Consider the following 27,738-nt stretch of genomic DNA (forward strand, 5'->3'; position numbering starts at 1 on the left):
TGTACGGTGTATCTGGGGCTGGGGGTGCACCTCAGCTGTGCATACCAAGGGCAGCCTATTCCAGAGCGATTGAAGGGGGCTTGTCCTTTTGAAGATGAGACTAAATTACAGTAGCCAGGCTTTTATTTACAAGACCTCAGTGCTCATCAGCTCTTTTCAACTTCCCTCTAATGGGAATCCATCCGCCCCCAAGCTCCGCAGGGTCCACGGGGGCCAGACTGGTTTTTGCTGGGCTATGCAGAGCCAGCTCCTGCCCCGCAGCCGCTTCCCGTGTGCTGGGTCTTTAATCTCAAGGCTCCCTGAGGCTGCTGGTTTGTTTCTGTGTCACTTCCCCCCCACCTTCTTAGCTCATCTATTACCGTACAAATAAACTGTGTGCCTTGTCGATATAAATACCGGAGTACGGCCTTTCAACTAAAAGCACCGCTGGTGTGTATCTACTTGGTATGACGGATTGTCCCTTGCTGTAAGGTCTGCTTACACTAGCAGAGCTGAGCGCACAGGCCTTTGGTCAAGAAAGGATGTAAGGCTGGTCTCCTTAGCCAGACATTTTTGTCAACAGAAGAAGCTGTAATGTTGCTTTTTTCCTCTTAATTCTTCTTCCCCCCCCCCTTTCTTTTTTTCTCCTTCTCCATTTTGAAAGGTAAAAACTCTGTGAAGGTGGTTTTATAGGGTCACAAAAAGCAGACATAAACTTATTAAATAGCATTATGTTTGAAAAGCAGATTTAACAAAAGGGCAGCCGGATTATATAGGTATATATTTTTTTTCTTTTAGGACAGTGGAATAGCAAATGGTAAACAAATGCTGCTCGACGCCAGCTCTGCGAGTAACTTGGCATAACATCCTTATTCCTCCGAGGCACCACTACAGACTTGAGGAGCCAGAGTCTCCCCTCTTTGGAGGGAACAAGGTAGGACTTTCAACTTCATGTGCCTTGTAGGCTCCCTAAAGAGCTGATCAGTCCAGCCTCACTGGGGACATCAAGGAGGACCAAATCTCTTGATAAGACTTGTAAATTAGGACCGTGTGTTCAAAATACAGAATGACTGAAAATAGGGAGCTGCCTTTTCAGCTGCCGTCTGGAGCCGCCCTCCCACCCTCGCTGCACCTTGTGAAGTGAGTGTAAAGAAGAGCGAGCGAGCTCAGCTGTAGCCTCCCTGACAGTTCTGTTTGACAAAGAAAATTAACATGGGACAAGAATATTAACTATGTCAGTAACTGAACAAACGGTATCAAGTCCCTGATAAAGCCAAATGTGAAACGGATACTTTCAGGAACCTGGATTGACAATGCAGGACATTTATGTCATTAATAGGAACAATGCCATTTTTTTGCTGAACTATCCTTACTTTTTAAGTGCTTTCCAAACCCACAGAGACATTATATGCCGATTTTCTTGACAGAAATCAAAGCACTTCTTCTCTCATGCATGTAAGATGTAATAATGTTGTTATGTGTCTTCAGCATTGCTATTTTGGTATTACTACCTATTCAACAGTTTCTCAGATCTGCTTTTATTACTTAGCCTAGTTTTAAGCACAAGGAACAGTAAACATTTAAGAATGAAGAAATGGGTAAACGTCTATTAGACGAGCTATGCTACTGATATCAGGGCAATTAGGGACACACTACAGTGCTCTAAAAAATTTCACATTTATATCTAATGGTATCTATACACGGCTGCTTTGTTATTAAGCAGGATGAGCAGCAGGTTTGTGTGCTCCACTGTCAGCACAAGTCTTGCAAGACTGAAGTATGTAACACCATGCTGTATTATAATTATGAAATTTACTGTAAAGTTGAGTTACATTTCCAGTTTAGAAAATCGTGAGATCATAACCTCTATTCTTAGTAAAAGGAAGTTGAAGTTAGAAATTTAAAAAAATTATTTAACAATTTATCTAAAGAAGAAACATGGTAAGTACGGTCAGAAAGCACAACTGTCACTAGGCTCCTCTCAAAACCTGAATGTTGCACAAAACATGGTTACATGTTTGTGTAGTACTGATTTATCTATGGGAAGGTTTGAACAAACCATGTTGTTCTTCAGCTTGTGGTTGTGCACGAATCAAACATGTCCGCTTGATATCTTCCCCTGAAAGTTCTCTTTGGATAGGGGGAATACTTAGCTTGTTTGAATAGAGGGAAGTGTTTTAATTGCCTTTTGGTCAGCCTTGCCTCCACAGGTCTACATGAAACGGTGAGAGACAGTTATGCCTACTAGTTTCAATTTGTGCCATGCTGAGAGGAGGAGAAGCCCCAAATCTTGACTGACAGGGAACCAGCTAGTCCCCGAAATGTGCTTTAAGGGAGGAATGTTATGTATTGCATGCTGGATTGAGACAGGCGATGTGGATAAAGAGGCACTTATGCAAAGACTGGTTATTTCAAAAACAGTCCTAAAAAGACAGTTCAGAGATGGTTAAGAAAGAAGACACTACGTCTTTTGTTGCTTTTATATATTAAATATAATATGGGAAGATTAAAGACATTGCACTTGTAAGTCATGGTTTGCAATCAAGGGCTGATGTGATGCCACAGAAGTCAATGCAAGAATATGGTAATCGGCTGAAGAAAACTGTTTTAATGAGCATGGTTAATTACAGGGTTAATGGTGAAGTCATTGTGTTTTACACTGGTGAAGCAAGAAGCAGTAAAAGCAGAAGGTACAGAAGGCTGTTGATGGTAAAAGGATAAAAATATCTAAAAAGCACTACGATACCAAGGACATCCAGAGAATGCTGTTTAGAGGTGATAAAAAAATCCAGATTACAATTTTGTAAAAAGTTCTGGTATTTGTAAGAAAACAGAATCAAATTAGAATGAAATCCTCCAAATTGCAAGAAATAAAGACGATGAGGCATTTTTAGATATTCATTTTACTGAAATATGAATATGGTAGAAAAATGAACACAAATAGAAATATTAATTATGAGTTGTGAACCTCTTAATATACAGTAAAAATGCAAGTGAATTGACACTGTTTGGGGGGGTGGGTGGGATAATTTTTATCTGATCACCACTAAATACTTGCTTTTATCTGAATGGAATCTTTCAGTAGAAGTTCAGTAGACTTTTTACAAGCCAAATCTCAGTATTTCCAAGTCAGACTCCATAAGCAATGCATTCAGATGAAGCAAGAGGAAAACTGCAAAATATCATCTGTTCCTTGTTGCCAAATGCCGACAGTTACAGATGATACGCCTGGTACGTGGGGAAACTAAACAAGCCCAAACCAGAGGCAGTATCTTACTCTGCATCACAGAGTTTTAAGGCAGTCACAGCACTGAATGCATTGTTAATAAAAGCGTAATATGCAAAGGCTGATACTCTGTAGCACTCAGTGAAAACAGATTTTTACCTGCAATTCTGTCTAGTCTGTAAGTTATTGTAAGAATTTCACATTCTGCATGATTTCACCACCTCTCCAGAATGGCTGGAAAGCTCGTTAATTTAACTGTGGGAGCAAAGTAAACTTGTAAGGGCTCTGCCGCTAATGTCACTCTCTTTGATTTCAGTTGCATTCCTTCGGAGACAGGAATTGAACCAGGAGAGGGAGGAGGGGAAGAAGACAAATGAGCTCAGGGCACGAAGTGCCCGGGGAAACGCTGGATGGACTGTCAAGAGATACAAGAGGGGATTGAGAAGAAATGCACTGCTGGGAAAGGAAAAGGCAGGGAAGCCAAACACGCCGTAGAGAAATAATGACGGGAGACATGGGAAGGAGCGAGGTAAAAAAATAAGGCATCACAGTAGGAGGGCAAGGTCTGGAGAGCAGAAAGACATGGAAGAAGGGCGGTGGATTTCCAGGGAGGAGGAGGAAGAGGCATCTGAATCTGGATCAGATCTCTACCTGCTGATACTACTCCTGACAGGAGAGAAAGGCAAGAGGAGGTAAGGCAGGAAAGAGGTAAGAAAGTGGCTTATTGGGATTAATTCACAGGCTAACGAGGAAAGTTACCCGAGTTTAACCAAACAAAAGGGTTCAAGGAGGCCAGAGGGGAGCACGTGCAGCTTGCACCTTCCAGGGGAGCTGTAACATGGAGAAACAGTTGCCTCTTCCCAGAGGGACCTGCAGAAGCCCCTGGGCTGGGACCACAGAGGGATGGATCCCCGACAGCGGGCTGACCGCAGGTTGTCCTAAACCATCTGGAAGCACTACGTGGCCGTCAGAGACCAGGTGACTGCCAAGTGCACGGGTGTGCACGTAGACTGCAGCCTCCCCAGTGCAGCCCAACCTCAGCAGGGGCTGCCCAGGCAGCAAAGGCTGTCTTCTTGCCCCGGAGAGATCCTGCCTCGCGAGCAGCCTCTACCAGTTCCTCGAGCAACCAGAGGAGCGCCAAGTGCCAGAGGCTGGCGGGGCAGCAGACCAGCAATCCCGCCAACGCCCCAGCTGAAGTTACGCAGGGTAGTTGGGCAGCAAGCTGAGTGGGCGCAGCAAGGTTCTGACACCCCCTCGAGCGCAGGCTCAGCTCCCAGCAGCTCCAGGGGAGTGACTCGATTCAGAAAGTGGGGCTGAACAAGACGCTTGGGACCTTCTTAGAGGGCTGCCTTACGCTCCTGGCCAGATTAAACACCGTGAGTAACAGCAGCTTTTTATCTGGAATAATTTGCCCTCTTGAGCGTTGCCAACCTTTCAATTAACAGCAAGCTTTCTACACATTTTCAGCTGACTTTAAAGCCTGGCTGGCAACTGCTGGCGTGCCAGGGCTTTGATGGTGACCTGGGATGGCAGGCTGGGGGGCAGTCTGACCTCCTGAAAAGAGTGAACGATTGCACAGGGGCACGAGGCTTTTTAGGACTTCTGATAATCCAGAAACTTAGGTGCAGAGAAAATGCTCCTGTGCACCTGGCTTAGCTCTCTGTATGTGAAGGCAGAATGGAAACTGCTGCACACAAGGGCTAGCTAGGAAGTGTCACTTCCAAAATGCTAATACTTACATAATTAGTTCAACTTTCAAGTTTTTTCTGTTTGAACATTCATATTATGCATACATAATATGCAGTTAACAGTTTCCAGCTCAGAAATCTCACAATTTTATGACAATAGAATTCTATTAGCCCGATTACTTTTATACCTTGTTTAATATCATAATTTCATTACAAAACCTAAGCCGGAGGACTTCTAGCTTCATATGGCTCCGTTGGTTTTTCAGTATGTGTGTATTTTCAATCATTTCTGTGAATACTCTGTTAATATCTTTTCTGTTCAGCAAGTTTTTAGACCCTCGATAACAGGTAACACTATGAATTTCAGTAACAGTACTTTACAAAAGTAACATTTCTTGAAATACACAGTTTCAATTTTGATCAGCAGATTATAACCCTTAACAAAATAGGAATTTAGAAATCCATTGTCCACAAAGATACATAGAGATATAAAAGCAAAGTCTGTAAACAAATACTGTAAAGAGATTATATGATACCCTAAATAATCTGAACATTTTCACTGTAAAAAACACAAAAAGTATAAAAAAAGTATTTCCTGTATGTCAGTCCTTCCCTTCTTCACTCAAAGTGGAGACTAAATACACTCAACTCTAGATTAATTAGTGTCCAGCCTAAATGAAATAAAAAAGTAAACTTCTTTTGGATCCGATGTTAGTGTGATTTAGACTGTGGAAAAAAGCCATGAAAAGAAACAAGTCCAAATGCTTTAATATATGCCAGAGCAGTGATTGCCTGTTTTTGGGATGCAATGTTTTTTCAAAGATTTCCTCCTTTCAAAAAAAAGGTAAAAAAGATTAAATCATTTTCATAAATCTGCTGTCATCACTGAGAACTCAACTAAAACGATCTAAGTTCTTTGGGTCCACGCTCTGGTTATACAAACAGGTTTGCCCAGGAGAGTAGTTAACAAAGCTGTTGCTGAATTAGCTCCAAAGACTCATTTTTTTATTACTAAAACCGCACTATTTTTACTCCGGTGTAACTTCTGCCATTTAAACAGACGTGTGACAACCAAAGGGTGAAACAACCCAGCCATACTCAGAGCTGGTTGAAAAATGACATTTCTAGTCCCCTAACAGTTGAAAAGTTTTAACTCTGAGTGGGAAGAAAGTCTAAATTCACCACGGAATAGAAATTCCATTCCCTTCCCCAAATATTTTGAGAATCTGAGTAATACAATAGAGTAAACGAAGAACATAAATAAATTCTGATATTAAAAAAAAAAAAAATTGCATCCAGCAATGAAACAGAAATACTTTGCTATTACTAAAATAGAACAAGGAAGGCAGAATGATTTCTTCTCCTGATTTCTTATTCCTCGCCTGACGTTTGAGGGAAACTTTTCCGTTTTAACAAGACTTCATCTTTTTCAACAGAAAACTCTCCAGCTGAAAATTTTTTAGCCCACACTGCCTACAAACGTGAATATGCAAAACCTGGGAAAGAGATACAGACAGGTTACCATGTCACCTTACACAAGGTTTCCATCTATTTTGGCAATAGTAGCAGAAGCCTCTGGAAACCCAGCCAGGTCAGATGTAACGTTGCAAGTCATCAGTACTGAAAAGCAAAGTCACAATAATGTTTGCTGATCCTCAAATAGAAAATGGCAAAACGGTCATGTTTATATCTACTTCTTCTTCAGAAGCAAAATACAGAGACACAAATTTAGCGCATGGGGATTTTATGTTAAAAAGAAGCAAGCAGCTACGATGCCCAGTGGATGTTTTTAAGAATGCTGTCTTGGCAAGAAAAATAACACTGTGGGTTTTTTTCCCACTTGCTGCCTGTAGCTTTACATAATCAGTGCAGTTTTTTACTTTTGGTATTAACTTGTACAGAGCATCATAGAAAACGTGATTGCAAGGGACCTTAAGAGGTCATGTGGTCCAAGCCCTACCCCGTGGCAAGATCCTGTGTTACTCCTGGAAGATGTCCGAATTGTTACTCTGGAATCTGTTCTTAAAGACAGTCTGTGAAGGGCAAGGGGTCACCATCGTCTGACTGCTGCAGGGCTCCAGATCTTCACTGTGAAGTTTCTCCAAATGTCTAATCTGAATCTTCCCCGTTGCAGCTGAACAGATTACTGCTTCACCGTGGCTGTGGGGAAGGAGATTAATATCTGTGCTTCCACAAAAGCCTGATACACTTACGGATCTGGGGTGAGTGAAAATTGCCTATCTTTCTCCGTAATTATTTCAGCTTGGAAATTCTAACGAGACAGTGGTCGGAGGTAATTGTTTAAGAAGTGCAGAAACAGCAGCTTGGAAATAACACTAATACTTCCTGAGGGGAACAGCTTGGCCTTTGGGTGCTCCGTAAGCCAGCTGGCTGTAACCTATCTCAGGCCAGAAAGCCTGCGTGAAAGCAGATCGGGTGTGAAAGATGGCTATTTACCGACTCAGTAAGTAACTACGCACTTCATGACACACAGTACCCTGGATTCTCCCTATGATGAAACCCAGACCTATCAGCTGCCTAACAGTGACTACAATACGCACTTTTTTGCGATCACACAGACGCCATTAAGATACATCCAGGAGCCATCAGCTACTTCTGCAGTACACCACAGTAGGCTACACAAAAACTACGGGCAACATGGTGAGAAATTACTGCCCTGATTAAAACTGGAGGTCCTCAATTAGCCGGTATGAATGCCAGCATGATTTAAAGCGCCTGCTGTACCCAGCAGATGCCTTCATTTCAGTAAGGGACTTCACTATCCCCCAGATTGACTGCCTTGCCCAGCTCGCCTGCTGGAAACAAGGGGTTGTGTGTGTCACAGTTAAACACCAAATATACTCTCCATGGAAATGGATGGCTGTTCCCAGCCCATCCCAAGCTGTGCTTTGGTCTCTCAGCGTACAGGACTGGGAGATGAGGAGCAGAACACACGCCCCTCCCGCCCAAACCGTTTCTCATTCCTCTGTGTATCCTCCCTGTGCTTCTGTGTCCTCTTGGCAGGACCTAAAAAGATACGCAGCGGATGTACCAGTGCACAATTAAATATTACAGATGTGTGCTACTGTTTTGGGAACGTGCCCGCTACCAAAGCCCTGCCAATTTACAGATTAGTGTAAGAATACCTTAAAACTGGCAGCAGCACCATTCCACCTGCTGTCTTTGTTAGGGATCAGCATCTCTAGCCCTGTCTCCACTTCAGGACACAATATGCAGTGAAGCAGCACCTGCTGCCCTCGTGTCTCTGATGGGCATATGTAGAGGCTGGAGAGTACATACAGGTGTTCAGAGTCCTCCTGCACGCTGCCTCAGCCAAATGTACACTGACAGCAATATGAAGTTATCTCAGAACACAGATGTTTGGCTTTGCTGCCACTGCCTGACACGGGCACTTTATTTTCTTTATCATGTGTGTTGAATTGAAAGCTTTTTTTTTAGGCCCTGACCTTGGCAGCCGTTGCTACTGCATTTCATCACAAAGATAGGAGAAGAGAAGAGGTAAAACAAAAATAAAGAAAAAGAAGAGGGACTTACTGGATTTTCATGATGCCCCTTGTAATCCTGAATACTTCTGGTGAGGGCCCTCTTAACAACTTTACTTACCATACTAACTCTATGTCTTCCACTCCTTCCATTTTTATCTAGCCTTAGCCTGTCTTTCACGTGATTTAAAGATACACGTGGTTTTTCCAGTTGACAGAGATTAACTGAAAAAAAAGCTGTGTTAATTCTACATCAGCCTCTTCTGAAAGAAATTGTGTTTTAAGCTGCATTTTTGTTACGTTTTGTTTGGTGTATCCGTTTTTAGTTCAGCTCATTTGGGCGTGAAGTTGCCTATAAAACCTGTATGTGAACTCTCAGTTTCTACAAGTTTATCTATAAATTGTCAGGACCTTCCTTAGTCAATATAATTGAGGATTCTGCAAAACGTTTTGCTAATCTGGCTGTTATGAACAGGCATTGATGACTTAATGACTGTAACACAGGGTAAAGCAATTCACTGAAAAGACTTTTTTTCTGAGGTTGATAAAATTACAAGTCCTACTGTTCCACTAACACCCCTCGCTGCTGTGCTCACACCTGTATACCGCACATTGTTTTCAGCTTATTCCTGCAGGAATGACACTTCCCCCACGGCCCACGTTTCTCAGCTTCCTCTGCTCGGGTCCACCTGTGTGAAAGCCTGCTGTGTCATCCACGAGATCCTTCCTGCGTATTTGCCACTCAGTGAAATACAACCTTTTACAACTCCAAAAAAATACCCACTCAGACTTTTTGTTGGGGGTGTAAAAGACCACGCAGACATGCTTTTACTTAGAAAAGAAGAAAGGAAAAAATACTGAGCAGTGATGACAGATTCCTTGTCAGTATTTGATGCAGAACAACATCAATCTAATGAGCAAATGGGATGAAAAATCTAGTTTTTGATGCAAATCTACAAAATTGTGGCTGTCTGAGTTACAGCTTTCTTGACGAGAGTGAAATGTTGTCTATTATTTCAATATATAAAACTGAAATTCAAAATAATGAATTTAAAATTATTCAGACCGAATGTTTAGAAGACAGACAGAGGAAGACAGCATGGGAAACAAAAAGTATGTTGCTGTTTTTTTTGTTATCATGGGTCACCTTTAGAGTTACTTCATTAGTCTCTAGAAATACGTCAAATGGTACTGTAAAACTACAAGGCATCTGACTTCATTTTATGTACTTACTCAAAGAAAGTTGTCCATCCAGTCTCGTCGCTTTTAGTCGCCAGAAGTCCACTGTTGCCATGGTAGGTAAATAAGACAAGCTCCTGCCCTTGTGCCGTCATGCTTTTCAAACATCCATTGGTGCCTATCGTCAGCCAGATGACCTGGTTATCAGGAGAGACCACTCTCACCGGCATCCGGTTGGGATCCCGTCTGATACGAAGAGTATTCCCATTGCTGTCCGTTACTGCTGTAATATCATTATCGTTGCTATAGCTGAAATTGTACAGATAGTCCCCGGTGACTAAACTCACAGTGTACTGGTGAGTACCGTTGACATCAAAGATATAAAGCTCTTGGTCAGTTGGAGAAGCAACTTCGTAGAAGTTCACCGAGTTCAGTAAGGGTTTGTTCTTTGACACAGCCCGTATCCTAATATTTCCCAGATCAGCGATATACAGGGTGCCGTCCGGAGACACAGCTAAGGAGGAGGGGGCGTTCAGTTTGGCGTCTTTAGCGTAGCCGTCTCCGTTTTGGTAACAGTCACAGTTGACATCATTTTTGCAATCGCAGTCTGAGGGTATTCCAGCAACTAATGAGATCTCTCCATCGGTTGTGACCTGTCTTATCCTATTAATCTTTTTTTCATCGGTTTCTGTAATGTAAAGCACCCCGCTGTAGGACACGGCGATGGCGGTTGCTGACTCCAGCGTGGTCTGTACCGCGTGCTTTCCCACCGTGTACTCCACTCCAGGAACCTGGCAATGCATGGGCCTCCCGGCAGCAATGCGAACCTGACGGTTTTCAGTGATCTGCAAAACCACGTTGTTATCCAAAACGTAAATGGAGTTATCCATTGGGTTGATGGCTAAATCTGTAGGCCATTCCAGACGAACCTTAGCAAACAGAAGTGTTTTGTTAAACAGTTAACCAGCACAGAAGAAATGAATTCATTCACCTTCAGTTTTAGACACCGCTGGAAGGATATTTTTCATGTGCTGTAAGCAATCACGACAACAAGACCGATATGAAAATGGACACAGAAGCTAAAGGTTTGCAGGGAGGCAAAGGGAACAACATTCAGACATCTACTTTATCAGAAAAAAAAAACCCCAGCTGCATTGGAACCGTAATAGCCCCTCCACTAAATGCTATACTTTTCTGTGTCACAAATCCGTAAATAAAATAAAGATGGATAACAACTAAATACAAACTTTAAGGACAGTACTCATCTTTTATTCGTGTAGTATCAAAAATAACTTATTACCTTCCAGGTTACAAAACACTGTACTGCATTTTTAAAAATACCACTACTGAGGTCCTGCCTCACCTACACAAGCTTCTTGAGACAAACAGAAAAATACGTTTTTTTGTAGATATCCTCTCATTCACTCCAGCGGGCTAAGGACGTTAGTGATTCAGAAAACATCAACGCGCCAAGACAGTTCGAACAGATCTGCCATTCTCCCAGTATTTACTACCAGACTTAGTGTTTCCTGCTGATAGTTTTGCCGGTCTAAACTGAACTGAACTTTACGGGCAGAAAACTGAATACAGCAGCATTTAGAGCTAAGAGAATACACCGCGACTCATGCCCTTGGAACAGGTTTCTTTCTCCCAAATTCTGCTGTCACATATCCATTGCGCGTTCCACCCAGTTTTATTTTAAGGGGCCAGAAAGCTGCATTTGCATTTCTAGCCCCAGCTCAGCTTTCCAAATTAGCAGCAGCTGAAAAGTACCTGGCTGATGTGCATGCTGGTATCACAGGTTAGAGGTCGTGCTGAGGTCAGGTCATTGGAGCCAAGCAAAGTGGATATTATTCCATTCTGATCCACTTTTCTGATCATGGTCCCATCAACAAAGTAGATTAACCCGTTCTTGTCAATTGCTATTCCTTTAGTGAAGAGAATAAAAATTAGATTTTTGTGCCAGAGTGAATACATTATCCGTAACTAAGGGCATAAGTGGCATGTATCTAGCAGAAATTAAGGGCAGAAAATACGGTCTTAGGCAGTAAAGCAGCTTGTAAACATATTTTCATAATAAACCAATGTTCCGTGTGAAATGTACTGCTGCTGGTCACATTTGCTGGTCGTTTGCCGTTGTGTGTTGAGAAGTGCCTAGCTTTTAAGTTAACGTGAAACACGGGATAAGTGGGACCAAAAGCAACGCTGATTTTAAATCTTCACCGTTGCCTGCCAAACACATTATCTAAACGAGCATTTAAAAATGCTCAATAACCACGTAAGCCAAATAGTTCCTAAAAGAGCAGCCCAGCTCCCCTGTAACTCTCTTCCTCAATGGTCTTTCCAGCTGGAAAAAATTACTCAAACCCACATTTTTAAGCCAACTGGTAGGCTCAGTAATTAAACATGATCACCCCCCTGGGTCAGAACTTTCACATTATTTTGAAGATTACGGAGGGATAACTCTTTTTACCTTTAGGGCTCATGAGAGTTGCCTCCACCGCCTTGCCTCCATCACCACACCTGGCCTCATCAAAGGGCAGGCACTGCTCCCCTGTTCCTCCTATGACCTCGGCGTTTTTGGTCAGGTCTTTCGCACCCGTGAGCGACCTGGGCCGATAAATCCTGCGCGTGTTTGTGTCGGAAACATACAAATCTCCCGTCACGGGGTCGGTTGCGAGGTAGTATCTGTGAGCTGGGTTGTTGCTGCAAAATGAAATTTTGTATTGCTGTATTGCAATATATCTATGCACATATATTGAATATGCTGTAATTAATTGCACCTAACATCGGATCAAGAATAAACGGCTTCAGTTCATGTGCAGTCATACACAAATAGGTAAACCCGACAGCGATGCTCTAGGCACAGGTAGCACAGGTCAGAGCCCCCAAACCTTTTCAAGTTCACGTTTCTTGCCCGTGTGACAGGCGGTTCAGTCTAGACTACTCATCCTTCTGGGACGGAAGATCCATTTTGTCCGTGCTGCTCGCAGGCCTGTTCCGTGCTCTGTAATTACAGGCAGCTCCTCTCTCTGTAATAGGCCAAATCAAAATCCTGGAGTCTAAAAGCTTTCTGGGAACCTCGATCCAGTTCCACACTTTGCAGCAGGACCCCAGCCCTCGCTTATACTTTGTTGCTGTTATCGGCCTATCTATCTTATTATAACTTATATAAGGCTGCTGGGGTGCATGGTTTATATAATTCATAAACAGATAAGGCAGAGTTCGTATTATTAGTTCACAGGCAAGAGATAAGACATCCTTCATAAGTATTTGTTTAATCCACTGCTTTCAAAGACGTGATACGCATGATTTAATGCATGAGGAAATGTCATCTTTTCCACCGGAGCACCGAGCGGAGCTTTTCTGTTCTTCTTAACTCAGAGTCATATTTCAAGGAACTGTACACATTGGCACAAAACCACTAACTATGCCAACACAGTCTTTATTACAGTGAAAATATATATTGCTAACCATTTTCCCAGAAACGTACATTTTGCCTCTCCACTGGTGCCACATAATTGAGAATTACTGTCTTTTCTCCCCTGCTGGTGAAAACACCAGCCCTGGAGAGTACTTCTTGGGTTGATATATTATGATGTAGAAACTTAACCCAGTGCAGTTGGGATTCCTGACCTAATTTATGGCACAAAGAGCTGAAATAAGGTCATGTAAATACAGGAGGTAATTTCAGATGCTCTCCTAATGGATTGAAGCAGAGTGTCAGAACAGTCGGTCCCACTTCTGATGTTTGCAAAAGTGCTGCTCAGACAGATCTACCAGTCGCGGTGACAGCCAAACATCTGGTTGCAGAATGTTATACTTCACGTTTTGTAAATACGTAACTGTGCTAATGTAACACATTTTTATATACTGCTACTTGGAAAAAGCAACAAGAGACCAACAGGAACAACTTGTGAACAAATTATGTCTTTTAGCATGGACAGATTTTTATAGCTATCCAATTACAAAAACACAGAGAAAATGTGTTGCATAAATAGGATTTTCTTTAAGACTTGTAACGTGTTGGTTCAGAAGGAAGAAACTAAGTGAAGCAGACTAATGAAATCAAATACACAGTGATTAGCACCTCTTAAAAAGCTCTGCTCTAGAGCCGAGTGTTGTACAGCATGTCTGAAAACAATCAAACGTAGGCTTACTTGAAATTTCTCTGTTAGAAATCTATTGCCAATGTGCTAAATAGCTGAAAGGTATTTTTGAAACCTTACTTTACAGAGAGATCATCTAATATGATCACTATGTAGTGTACAAATTATTTGCACCTCTGTACACTAATTAATTTATACCGATATAGGTGATTACTTTGGTCTTTAAGAAACTTCAAATATAAACACATCGCAAAATGTGAAATGTGGATTTAAATTTTATTTCATTGCAATAAAAATTAAAATCCTTTCTTATACTACCGAAATCTAAAAGTACCTCTCTTCAACGCATCTAACAGTATTAGCTCAATCATATTTTCCAATTGTTGGAATAAAAGGTCATCAAATCCATAACTAATTTATGCCTAACAATTATTTCTTTCTAAAAAGAATTTTTAAAGCTGTTTTCGTCATAGATACGAAAATTTTTCTATGTTCTAATTAACTCCAACAAAAATGACAAAGCTGTTCTTACTGGGGATGAGTTCTCATAGCAAGTAGTGTATCCTCATCAAAACAAAAAAAAATACAGCTGTTAATTTAAGAATATTTTCTCATTTCATGAAAAAAAAATCCCAAACTTTGCATAGGATATTATTATTGAATCAATGTAAACTCTCCAACTTGTCATACGTAGATGTCTAATGGCTCCTTTCTCAGATAACACAACAGGCTTAACTTTAGTGTTTCTTTTCAAGTGAAGATTAAAAAGCTGAGGTAGCTGTAGCTCATAGAAAAAACCTATTAAATCACAGGAGCAAGGCACAATTTGAGGAAATGAATAACTGTCCAGTGAAAACCACATTTATTTTCTAGCCAGAAAACATCCACGTACACTATGCAGATCTCAAAAATAGTAGAGGGATAAGCAGCCAGCAGTTGGAAAGCTGCACAGAGGTTCTTCTATTTCATTGCAGCCTGAAATGATATTAAGCTTCTGCCTTATACCAATAGCAACAAAAGCAAAGAAATAAAATTCAGTCAATGGCAAGTTCTTGACTCATTCAGTGTCGCCTAATCGCTATCTGTAGCTCTGCAAAACATGCAGTTACATACCAACATGAGCTCCTGTAAAGACAAATAACTACAAATTAACTTGTTCTGTCTGTGCCAAATAATATTAAGTGCTTTGAATTCAAAGTGCGCACTCACACAGGCAGAGCTGTAGTGATCTATTTCCCATTGCTTTTATCTTGTAATTCTTCAGCTGTCACATCACCTGCATTACTCTCTATGCACAAATTTTTAAAAAATACCCTTTCTGCTTCAGTCCCCCCTGTCTGCCACTCACTCTGTGCCTTCCAAACCACATACCCTCAAAGCTATTTTTATGTTTTGCTTAACTTTTTTCTGTCTCTCTACAGACTTGGGATACTGCCACAGCTTACAAATGACCTCCCTGTCTTCAAAGTCCTTCTAAAGATTACTTCTCCCATGAATGCCTATCAGCATTAATCACCCACAGGCAGCAGTGTGTATAAAGACATCAGTTCAGCTTGGAGATTGAAAAAATGTTAGGTCACTAGTACATGAGAGGATAAATCTGACAGGCATCGTTTCTCTAATTTAGGGTACAGGCTCCTTGAGGTGGGAGGCGCATCGCCCCGTGCTCCTGGAGCACTGTGGTAAGGGTGAGGAGAGTTGAACGTGTGAACAGATGAAGAGAACTGAACTAGTGTTCACCCCTGTTCATTACTTGGGGAAGGCCTATTTTAGGGATTTTTCATAGTTTTGAGTACCTAGTAATTATACGAAGCCCAAGCGGTCTGCTGGGGGCTGCTCTCCAAACCGCAGTTCACATTGAATTCCCCTCGGCAGTTTGAAGGGCTTTGCCCTGAACTGGACGGTTTGCCCCGCTCCCGTGCAGCCCAGGCAGGTGTGCTGCTCTCCGCAGCATTTCCCAGGGCTCTGCATGGCTTCACGTCGGCAAAAGCAGCTATTTGGTCTCATGGCGCGTCCTGAAGTTGGGCATGGCAGCAGGATTTAGCGGACCCTCGAAGTTTATACATGTTTAATAAAAATCGGCTAAATGAACAGAATAAAAAGCTGCCGGGGGACAGTAAGCATAAAGATGCGACTCTTGGCTTAGGAAGCCCCTGAGCAGCAAACCCCTAAGGCCAGGAGTGGACACTGGGCAAAGGTACGATGGGAGAGAACACTCCAAGGCGTAGCAGACCGCGTCAGGCTGCGCAGCGGGATCCACCCCTGCCGGCTCCACAAGCCCTCCTGCAGAGCGCTGCCCCACCGTCCTCTACGCCTCCTCCTGCCTCAGGAGGAATCCCCGCTCACAGCCGCTGTGCGGGCCCGCGGAAGCGCTGTTACACTGATCTGGGCGGTACAATTGCAGTTTTTGCCACCCGGAGCTTCTGCATGTGTAGGCATGAATAAAGGAGACAAACTTCACCGTTCTCCCTCACCAACTTTTCTTAGGTGCAGGGGGGACCTAGTTTCCGAAACGCTGCAGCCGAGTCTGTGACCACAGTTCTGCCAGAGGCAGCAGAGGATGTTGCTACTAAATCACAGCAAAACAAACATCATTATGCGCCTGTTCCTTAATCCTGTTTGTCCATTCCAAATTCCCATTTTGAGCATAATTCTGTATTCCACCCATATGCCAAGACAATGTCTTATCCAGCTGCAATCACAACTCTGTGATACCACAAGGGATAGAATTCTTTTAAAAGGAGTGGAACAAATGCAAATTAAATGTAATAGTGAAAACCTAAACCCACCAAACGGAAGACACTGCCTCTAAGTCACAACTGGAAAATAACATAAAACCAGCTAGACCGTGCATCAACTCCCAGTTCTGATCATTAGCGCTGATGCAAACACCTTATTTAGTCACGGATTTTTTTGCCTAACACATTTGAAAGATACTTTCTCAAACAGAAACCCCTTCTTCACAAAGAAGAGTGTCCAGAGGAAACTGAATTTAAAAAAAAAAGAGAACCGAGATATGACTCTCTGGGATTTGTTTAAAAACAAGGAAGGAAAACGACTGGCAGCAAAAAAGGAGAGAAAGGGACCAGCGGGGCTGCCGAGACTTACACTGAGCGGTTCTGCCACAAAACCTTGCAGGGTTTCACGTATCCAACAAGATTTTAGCATAACTGGTTTTGTCTCAGCACTGGCTGCTGCAGCAAAGCAACTGTAAGCATCCACTGCCTTCCCTTCTGTTCTTGCCACCACTGTAGCGATGCCAGGACAGGTGAATGTTGCGCTACAATCCTTCTGATTACTATTGATTTTATGACCAGTCTTACGAATCTTGGTGTACTTGAAAATCTTAACTCCTAGAGTTGTGTTATTATAGGAAAATTTCGGTTTTCATTATTAAGAAAAGTCTGCCTTTAAAGAAACAAATCTGTTAAATGTAAGCCCGAAAAGACTCAACTTCAAAAGGCTAATGAAACGAACTCACTTGATACTTCTATAATTTTATTACTTATATGCCATTCTCATCATATTTGGGGTATCTGATTAATGAGTGAGTTTTGACAGGATCAGCAAAAGTGCTGCCAGCAAAGAATAGGAGTGAGCAGAGATGAGGGGAAAGCAAAGGTGGGCATACAAAGCACAAAAAGAAGCCTGACGGTGGACAGAGAGTGATGAGAAAAAAGGAACTCTTATCCGAAAGGATGATACAGCCTGACAACTGACATAACTAAAACATATGAACTCATTATTTTTGAAAAATACTCCTCTTTTCTGGTAATACATCTCAGAAACGACTTCTCCATTATAAGCATTCACTTGTTAAAAAAGAAAAAAGAACAGTTAGAAAAATATAAATCTTCTTTAAGGAATGCTTACCTATGTCTAAAATCTTTATTTCTTGGTGGGAGCACGTAAAAAAGAACAGAAAAACATTGTTAGAAAAACATTCAGAAAGGATGTTAAAAGATGAAAAGAAGGCAACATTTCATCTATCGTTAGTGAAGCAGTGAATGACTGTCTTTTGTCCACTCGTGTCGACTAAGTAGGTTAATTCTTAAAATCTACAGAATAATTACCTTGGGCCAATTAAATTCTCACATTTTATGTAAGCATCGCTAAAATCTTTTACCAGGATACAATTTTTTCACTTCAGTTTTAAATAGTTCTTCAAATGGTTTAAAACCTTTGTTCCCAAAAGCATTTGGAAACTCTATCTCACGCAATGACAGGAATCTAGTCAATACTTCAGTTTGCAACTAGAATTCACAACCCATTCGCAAAGATGAGAAACCCCCCATACCTTAGCTCCAGAACACTAGTTACATTTCCAGATGGGAATATCCGCCGAACATAGTTGAAATCCCCCACGTACAGGCTGCCATCTATCCCACAAGCTAAGGCAACTGGAGCCAGTAATTTATTACCATCAGCTTGACCATTACAACTGGGACAGGAGATGCTGCGTCGTCTTCCATTGCCCATAATGCTACTAACAACTGGGGGTTGCTGAGATATAAATTGATTTTCACCGTTTCCTTTGTAGAGGATTCCTGGCAAATAACAGAAAAAATGCAAACCAAAAAAAAAGTTTATAAAAAAATCTGAATGCTCTGAAAACTCTCTATATACGCTCTCTCTACAGTCTACATATACTGAAAATTCTACAAAATCTCTGAAAACATAAAATGATGCATACATATTTTAAATATTCTTTCAGTAGATTAACAGAATTTAACAGACTTTTAATTCTCACTATGTATTTTTCTCACTACAAGTATCAGAACTTCATTAAAACGCTTATAGTTAAGCCACAGACACACAAAGCATTAAATTACCTTGTCCACAAAATATAGTAGAAACACTAAATATATTAGTATTTAAAACCCAAACAACTTTTCAGTCATTCTTATTTTAAAATTTTAATAATGGTTATAATTCAGAATAAAAATTACCATGTTGATGGAAATGCAAGGTGTACTGAATAAAATCAAGGTCTTGTGTTCCTAAATGTTTACAGTTTTGAAATTCCCCAGAACTGATTGAAATTCTAACTGTGTCTATTTTATAAAATAGAAAAAATGTATTTGGAAATTGTATTCCTAAAGTCCTTCTAAAATGAATTACAAATATGATGCCAAATGCAATGTAAAGTGGATTACTGCTGCAAATTGTAAATATTAATTAAAGAGCTACTTCAGAAAGTTGGAGATTGCTTCAATTTTACATTACGAAAGAGTCTTTGCTCAGCTCACCACAAAAATGTACCTCTGGCAACAAAGCCTGCCTCAATACCGTGACTGCAGTTATAGACAGTTATTAAAAATGTCAAAACAACAAAAAAAATGTGGTGCCAGGCCAACCTGCCTCTTAAACTTAATTCTGCTTTGAGGCATGAAAGGAACAATAATTTCGTGAAGACAAAGCAATGTGCCAGCAGTATTTGTCTTCCTTATAGCCTCCACAAGAAATCTGAGAAGAAAAATGTATGCTTTATGTTAAATCTTCAGTCTTAGGAAAAAAAAATGGTGACTTTACAGTGTGTTAAAACGTTGCCGGGACCCTCATTATTGTACCTCCCGATGAATCCACTGAGGTGTATCTACAAACGGGCAGCTATTCTGGTTATGCTCCGAAGTCACAGTATGTCTTTCCGTGGTATAATCCACGTAAACCACACGTCCTTTTGTACTTTAGAGTGATGTGTGTTTTATTGATTGCATGCCCAGCGCTTCAAAGGCAGTTTGGGGCTGAGGGATACATTTCTCTTTTGAGATGCTTGCAAGAAATTTACGATGTATTCCTCTTTCTCTCCTCACTCCCAAAATGCACTCTCTATACTGTAAGATAGGAGGAAAAAAACCCCTTTGTTTTCCTTTTCAAATGTTTTAGGTGTCTCCGCTACTTTTTAATGGTTTAAAATTTAGGAAATTATAAATGTAAAACCAATACATATGATAAAATCGGGAAGAACGAACATGGCTTATGGAAACCTAATGGCAAGTGATCTAAGTAATCTAAATCAAAAGAGGGAGAACATGTTTTTCATGAATAGTTAAAGCCAGAAAACATTAACAGGATATGAAATCCCTTTTCCTATGGTTACATCATTTATGACAATCATGGCACCATAATTTTGCCTGAAATAGCCGAGTTCTATAATTTTCATCAGAGGAATTCCTCAAGTCAGCACAGTGCACTATTGCACCTGATTTATTCCGTCATTACCTTGAAAAATTGGTCCTTCACATTTCTCCTCTATTATCACAGACTAAAAGATGCACATTAGACTATTTACTGCATTAGTTCGGGATACCCGTACAAACACTCTCTGCACTCTCTTCTGAATAAATTTCTCCAGCTCATCCACCTTGCCATTACAACTCTCCACTTCGTTTATTCAATTAGACACACGTCACTTTGAAAAGTCATTACTTGTCAAATGTACTCCTGAACATAATTTAAAGCCACCATCAATTTACCTTGTGAACAGAATCAATCTTATATATGTATTTGTAATTATAGGTCTTTACATTTTCAGAAGGATTACCTTATATACATTAATTTACACAGGGTTTTTTTGACATTTTAAATTAGGTACAATGACACCTTCTCCCTCGATTTGGTTACCTCGGTTTTCTACCAGTGAAGCAATGCTTTAGGTGGCGATTGATGTATCACACGAAAGATGCTCAGGTACTAGTGGGAGACTCCAAGGGACACCAGGTACTGCAAAAGTGACGTTCTGCCTGCTGCATTACTTCTGGGCTCCTCCTTTGCATAAAAATCTAGTCTGACCAACTCCTACCTTGCGCCATGCGGCTGCTTATTTCACCTTTCTTGCATGCTTCCAGCCACATTTTTCCAAATTTCCTCCTGTTCAGTGTTGAGCTGGGGTATACTTAGCGTGGCACCCTCCAGACAGTTGCTGAGTAGCACACTGGACACACTGGCACACCTTGGTGCCAGGGCACAGTTCTTAGAAATGTGTATCGCTCCTCATCTTTTCGCTGACATCAAAAAAGAACTGCTCACTAGCAACTGGACTCTGTCCTGAAACAAGGGGCGTAAACGCTCGTGCTCGGTTCGTCACCTGCCCTGTGCTAAGGTGACCTCAGCATCCCGGGGAGGATTCACTTCAGGGAAGGATTTAAACAGGAGGAGAGCGCAAATGAGTGCTCACCCTCCAGAAGAGACAGTACCCACGTGCTAACTGCTGCGCTGAGCAGCCGGTGATACCGTAACACAAAGAGGAACACCTCCTGTATAAATAAGGAATCAGTATCGGGAGCGAAGAGCTCTCAGTTTGGCAGGAATGTCTCTTACTGCTGTTTGATTGTCATTTACTGTGAAAACTGGAAGGAAAAACATTGTCCAAGTTACTGTTAACAAACAAACAGCTAATCCCACCACCACCACATTCAATTGCTTTAGAAATAGCGTCTCCTTAGCATCACTCAACTTTTAAAAACAATTTCAACATTTTTGGGTTGGGTTTTTTTTTTTGGTAAGCGTATCTAACACAGGCCGACACTGATGAAACTATTAACGCATATATATTTATAGGATGAAGAAACATGATGTCCACTGTAAAGCTCAAAGCATTTACCATATGCAAAGCATTCCATAATTACCTTTTTAAAAATAACAAAGCAAACATTTGAAAGGGAGAATGAGATACCTGAAGTGTGGGGCAGCTGAGTGTTAAAATTAGCAAGAAGGAAATGAACTCCTTACCGTTCTGAACATCCAGTACGTGATGCTTATCCAACGTCCAGCCACCCATGTTGGAGGCATCCAGTTCATAACCCTGCAAAACGGCAGTCCGCTTTTCCCAGAGAGTTAGATCCAAGCAAGACTCATACTCATAACCGACAGACACTGAAACAACAAAAAATGTCCTCATTAAGTATAGGATGTCGTTCCAGAAGAAGAGTTTCCAGGATGTGACTTCCTTCAACTACGCGCGTTCTCCTGCTCTCCCAGGCTACCTGAAAATCCCTGTGGCTTCCTTAGATGTACTGAAACTACTAAAGAGAATTCCAAAATAATTTTAAATGCAATCCCGGGTTATTAGAGTAATTTTAGTTATGGAAAGTAAGTGGATTAGGACAGGTATAGAGGAAAGCCATTCTGTGAAGTACGTCAGAACGCTATTGTGCTGCGCTCTGAAGTACGAGGAGCGTGAAGCCTAAATACCACGCTATATTATTAGGCTGGAGGCTATTTCATGGAGAAGAACTAGAAGTGAAAAATCACTGGTTTCTTTTTCCTTTTGAAATAATTTTTTTCTTATAATTCAAAGTTTAGATTAGTATTTTCTAATATATTTTATACCCATTATTATTTCTCATCTTACTCAGCTAAACATTTTGGACTTAATGGATACAAGTATTTGAGACGCGCTTCCTGATTTTGAAGACAACAGTAAAAATGCAAAAAAGCTTCCGTAACACACATACCAACAGCTTCAGATAATCCATAGACTCTCTGGTTGTATGCATCAGTTTTATCCCATATGAAAGTGTAAGCCAGATTTGGGGATGCAGGGAACCATTTCTGGAAAAGTCTTCCCACCACTGCCACCATAAGATGAACCTTCATTAAATTAAACGGTATGACAGATTGGGTCATAGTAATCTTCAGAACAGATTTATATCCTGCAGCCCTGGAGCTTAAGTATGATAACTTCAAATCCGTTCCTGGTATTGTTGTTTCCTCATGAAGAACCTAATGCATTGGTAAGAAAAAAATACCGTATTTGAATGATTTTGAAATTAAACAGAACAATGCAGCTATCACAAAAGGAGGCCTGACGTAATGCTACACGACAACCCATTAGAGGAGGTATCATCTAAATCCAGCCTTCATTTAATGTAAAAAAAATATATAAATAACTAACAATATTTCACCTTTTTGTCTGGAAAGTGAAGTCTAAATTCTTCATTATACTGAAGCTGCTTAGTTGATTCTTTCTGCTGAAGGATTTCAAAGATCCCTCCTTTATTTTAATGAGGGGAAAGGAAGCATGCAGGAGAGGGAAAACATTCCCAACTGCTTTTTACCAAGAGGCAAAACAGGCATCTTTCATCTAAGTGAAAATAGCCCCTTCTGCTGCTGCCACCCACGACCCAGCTACGGATACATAATAAAGGCAGCAGAGCCTCTGAGCACCGCAAAGCTTCAGAATTGGGTTGGGATGTCTAATTGCTCCTGTAGAAGCGGGAAGAACTTTTATGTGGTTTATTATTTGCATTACCTGTGGATTGTAAATACTTTGAACTAGAGTATTCTTCCATTTATTTTGAAGACAGATAAGCAGGATGCCTCAGGGAAAGCTTTTCCATATTTCCTGATCAATATTCACTACTCAGACATCAGCTCACCACTTTCTCATTTCAGAGAGGTGCAATGATTCAATTTTATTTTTAAAAAGGTTCCTCCCCTCCTCTACCTTGTCTTTTCCTCTGAGCTGAGGAGCTTTTGTGGGTGATGGATGGATGTGAAAGGTTTCTGTGGAATATGGATGAAGACAGCCTATAGTGTCCTATACCTCTGTCAGGACATAAACACTGACAGCCAGCACTTCAGGTGTGCACCTACCAACTATCCCAGCTTGCTGGGGGGAAAAAAAAAAGAAGAAAAAGAAATAAAAAAAAAGAAAAAAGTATCTAAACATATTTATAACAATAATATTTCTCTGGTGGGAAGAGAGGGCAAAGGATGCTGAAGGACAAGCCCAGAGCCTCGGTGGTGTCAAAGGAGCACTCTTGGGGAAATAAATTTGGAAAGCATTATTTTACTTTCCTGTCTCTTAGTCCTAAAGTCTTAAGACCAAACAGTAATTAGTGTTGGTGGAAAGCAGACTTCAGGGAGAGCACTGCCACAAGTATTAGGCATGAGACTTCAGTGGGATGGAAAGCTGGCTACTAAACGAGTGCTAAAGTCAGCCCTCTATGCCAGGGAAACCCTCGGACATTGCTTTTGAACAACTGACCGTCTGTGCTGAATAGGGTCAAATAATGGGGTTTATGCTCCTGAGGAGGGCAACAGGTGCTACGCCGTCTCCTATGTTAGCACTTTTGGTGAGATATAAAGAAAGATTGATACGGTATTAATTATATCTACCTCCTCTCCAATAACAGTAACAAAAAACCAGAAATAGTATTTCGACTTTTTGCCTGGCATGAATCGTTATTTACATCTGATACACGTAAACATAAAACTCTTCTTCTCCAGTAAAACCATAGTAGAGCTGTAGGAAATAAAGGAGGAATTGGAAAATATTAGAACTATGAAATTCAGATTTATAAATTCTTAATTTTCGAATGTTTCTTTTCCCCCACCAAGAACCTGCCATCACCGAGAAGAAATTACAAGCAGCACCACCACTTGAAGGAGGTGAGAGTGGCATCATTTCTGTTTGTAAATCTAGTCTGCTCTCCCTCAGCCCAATATACTCATGGTATCTAAGCCAGAGAACAAGCAAATCTTTTGTATGCAAACAAACCCCCCTGCGCCCAGAGAGAAGCGATTGTGAACATGCTCCTTTTCTAAGACTCTGAAGGAAAAACACAAACCACCCGGGAACAAAAGCCAAATTCCTCCTCAAGACATCAGCGGGACTCTCATATACTGCACATTAAAACTAGTCTAACAGATGGAGGTCTCTGTAAGCAAGAGGAGAAAAAGAAGTAATACACGGATAATAGGACACAATTTAATGGACTTCACTGGTCTCCTGTTATGACCACTGCTTTTTTTACAACTGCAACTGCGGAAGAGCAGCGTTAAACACTTAGGTGGTCTTCCAGTACTCTGGGCTGAGATAACAGGCAATAAAGAGGACACCTTGAGGTTTCAACTTCCAAGAAATTCCACTGTGTATTTGGATTACTATCAAATTAGAAACTAGGACACTCATGCAGTTCTTAGTGAGGTTTAAAACAAAATCCAAAGCCCTGTTATTAGTTTCTGCAGAAGGCTCAAATATCTGCTGGAAATCCAACTTACGACTTCCTTCTTTCCATAAAATATCCCCTGTAGTAACTTATTTTCTTGAGAACTTTAAAAATGTAGAGGTAAAGTTACGCAACTCAATCTCTCTCCCAGAATCAAGCATTACAAAGAGAATTAAACAGCTTAATGTTCATCAGAAAAGTTAAACCATCAGGCACAGCAGAGAGCATCCCATGGGTGCCATGACAACACATCAATTGTAAAGCGATCAGGAAAGTCACCGGGTATAAAAGTCACATCAGGAAGCACCAACAGAACCCAGCTGTCTGTACTTTCCCTTTTTCAGATGGAGTATCAAACTACCTGCAGAAAGGCTGATACCCTAAGGGGACTGAGTTATAGCCCAACCACCAAATTCTAACGGTTGACATTTTATTTATGGATGACCAAGCTTCTTGGAAGGACAGGTAAGAAATATTTAACCTACAGGACTGAGATAAGGGTCACCTCAATTTTCACAAAGACAAGAGTTTGTTCTCCTGAGAGTTCAAGCTGGCAACTGAGTCACATAAATTGTGCAGGGCTCGTCGCCTCTCATGGCCAGCAGGACTAAAGCTGTGCAGACTCCGGAATGCCTTCCTGCTCCAAAATATAATATGATTCCAGTGACATGCTCTGATGGTATTAAGAGCCCTGAATAAGGAATTTAATTCAATTAGAGGGAAAATTGCCTGCTGTATTGCCATTTGCCATGATTTTTTTTTTTGGCACAATGAGCAACTTCAATAGAGGATTTGAGAATAAATTTCACAAGTGAGCGCAAACCTTGGTCCTAATGTCAGAAAAAGGTTCTTTGCTGAGAAGTAACAGCTGAACTGCTGCATTTAAGTGTAGTACATCTTGGTTTGAGAGGGGTAAAGATGGCGTTTTCAGGTACGGCCAGATATTGGCAACTACTGATATTACACAAAGGTTGAGATCAAGGAGTACTAAAATTATACTTCTTTAAGCAGGAGCTGAAACTGCTCATTTCAAGAGGGGAAAAACTTTTCCTTTAAAAAAAAAGACTTCCCCTAGAACTGAGGCTCTTAAATGAACTTATGAAGAAACACCCTGAACAATATAATGCAAGGAGAAATGAAAAGGGGAAAAATATTCGTCTTTTCTAGACTTCAAACACTGCTGAGATACCACAGAGAAGAGGGATAGGAAAGCGCCGTACACATGTGGAAACCTTAATATGCGTCTATAAAAGAATAAAATCAAAAGCTGCATATAAAGTTTCAAACAGAAAGCAAGAGAGAAGGAAACCAGAAAATGTGCTGGAAAACAAGGACACATAAATAGAGATATTTGGCTCTGAGAGTAGTCTCCTTTCTTTTTCTCAGTACAAACTTCCAAGTTCTGGAGATTTTAGCTAAGTGAAATGATGATGCAGCATCCATGCAATAATGTAACATTTAGACAGCCTATTACAGTGCCTGTTTAACTGATAAAATAGGTTAATTTCTTTGCTGAAGATCTGGCCACCCTGACGTTAAAACACACATTTTTACTGTCACCGAGGCCCACATTTTATCCTGAATTTTCATGGGTAAATACGTTTTGCCAACTTCTGCTCTATAGTATCGCCGGTAGTGGGTGTCAGTCAGGGGAGAGGAACCTTGAACATACAATCTGAAGGAAAATTTCTCAGTGTTCGTTCTCCCACACACTTTGAGGTGATAGAAACAAGCTGCTTGGGACCTGCAGAAGGCATCTTGCAAGTGTACGTAACAGTGGATGACAGAAGTTTAGGAGAAGGAAACTCTCAAAAACTCGATTTCAGAATCGCTCATTGTGACTCACGTGGGTTTCTGCCAGACCACACTGCAAGGTGCGGCAAACCGACAGGTATCGCATCAGGAAAAAGACAGCAACAGTATCACATGAAACACATCAGCAGCTCCAGCTTAACCTGATCTCCCTCACCTGCACCCAGTTTACTGTCTTGTTCCACACTGATTAATCTCAGCTAGTTAAGCCTAGGCAAAGCATGCTAACTTGCAATTAAAAGCAGACAAGGTAATGCCCAAGTAGCCCGATATTTAGTTAACATGTTAGTTATTATCATCCATTTTGAGCAATGATCTGTTGGATCTGCGATCACCCCTTTTACCCACCGCATTTGTCCCTTCCCCTTGCTTGCCTTCTTTTGTCAGTTTTCTGTTGCGTTGTTTCTTTGGTACAGACTTTAATTCCCCCTCTGATCTATTTGGGATTCATAAGCCACTAAGTACACTCTTTTGGAAACGTTATCTCCAAGGAATGATGAAGCACTTCAAGGGATGATGATTAGAGAAGCACATAATTTTCTCCGGTAGCACATGACAGCGAGTGCTGTCACCCCACTTGAACAGGGTGACTAATACCGACTGAAGAACGTGGGGAACAGTTTCTCCGTGCCTTCCATCTGTCTCCCACACTTTGAACTGGTATTGTCCCTTTTTTACAAAAAGATCTACAGCAGTTCCTCCGGTGCTGAACAGACAGTTTTGAATGGCATCTGGTTCTGCCCGTCTTTTATCAGAATAGTGAAGTTTTTGGCACAGACCGTTACACATGATGCATTTCCGAGGGGAACCTGACCCTAAAAGGGGTAGGTCCCATGCACAGCTGTGGAGCATTGCATGGGATGTACACGAACATGCATGCATGTTCACTTGCTGAGGCAGGGGATGACATGTGTGACCAGCAAAATATACAGAAGATACTCCTCGATAATTTTTTTGTACAGTACTGGAACCGGATTTTTGCATACATAACAAGAGCGCTATTTTTACCTGGTCATTAATGACCATCCATACCAACCGCCTAGGATCTGCTGGGAATATGATCCTTCCTTCCAGCTAGTTTCCCAGGGACATAACTTGACCCAACAGTTCTGCCTGTCAGACCGCCCACCTCACAACTCTTGAACCTGGTAGCTAACTTCAACCACACCTGAAATAACAGTAGAAATCTTGTGAAGATAATACAGTTCCTTTAGGATTTATTAAAAAATGGGTTCAGCTAGGGAAAAAGTAGCCGAGTTGGTAGTCCCATCAGAAAATAAAGGCTGA

The 27,738-nt window shown here is 41.2% G+C and overlaps 1 protein-coding gene and 1 long non-coding RNA gene across 12 annotated transcripts in view; one reads left to right on the forward strand and one right to left on the reverse strand.

Moving 5' to 3' along the window:
- Window positions 1–27,738, reverse strand: part of TENM3 (teneurin transmembrane protein 3) — a 323,364-nt gene that overhangs the window by 23,414 nt on the left and 272,212 nt on the right. For 5 of the 8 annotated variants that reach the window (XM_056326386.1, XM_056326384.1, XM_056326381.1 and 2 more), the window contains 7 exons: window positions 22,141–22,408; window positions 21,416–21,559; window positions 17,982–18,231; window positions 17,558–17,578; window positions 12,049–12,281; window positions 11,349–11,503; window positions 9,630–10,504 (listed from right to left, as the gene is read on the reverse strand). In XM_056326386.1, coding sequence (XP_056182361.1) covers window positions 9,630–10,504; window positions 11,349–11,503; window positions 12,049–12,281; window positions 17,558–17,578; window positions 17,982–18,231; window positions 21,416–21,559; window positions 22,141–22,408 — 1,946 coding nt within the window. The remainder of the gene's footprint in view (window positions 1–9,629; window positions 10,505–11,348; window positions 11,504–12,048; window positions 12,282–17,557; window positions 17,579–17,981; window positions 18,232–21,415; window positions 21,560–22,140; window positions 22,409–27,738) is intronic. The other 3 variants (XM_056326387.1, XM_056326383.1, XM_056326380.1) reach the window with 1 other exon arrangement.
- Window positions 1,117–9,619, forward strand: LOC130143618 (uncharacterized). 4 transcript variants are annotated; one of them, XR_008819812.1, is made up of 5 exons: window positions 1,117–2,320; window positions 3,522–3,897; window positions 6,330–7,115; window positions 8,353–8,488; window positions 9,019–9,619. It is a non-coding gene; the product is annotated as an uncharacterized LOC130143618 (long non-coding RNA). The 4 variants fall into 4 exon arrangements; XR_008819813.1 differs by having other exon boundaries at window positions 7,028–7,115; XR_008819810.1 differs by having other exon boundaries at window positions 6,330–8,488.

This window comes from Falco biarmicus, chromosome 1, assembly GCF_023638135.1.
Source record: "Falco biarmicus isolate bFalBia1 chromosome 1, bFalBia1.pri, whole genome shotgun sequence".
NCBI lineage: Eukaryota > Metazoa > Chordata > Aves > Falconiformes > Falconidae > Falco > Falco biarmicus.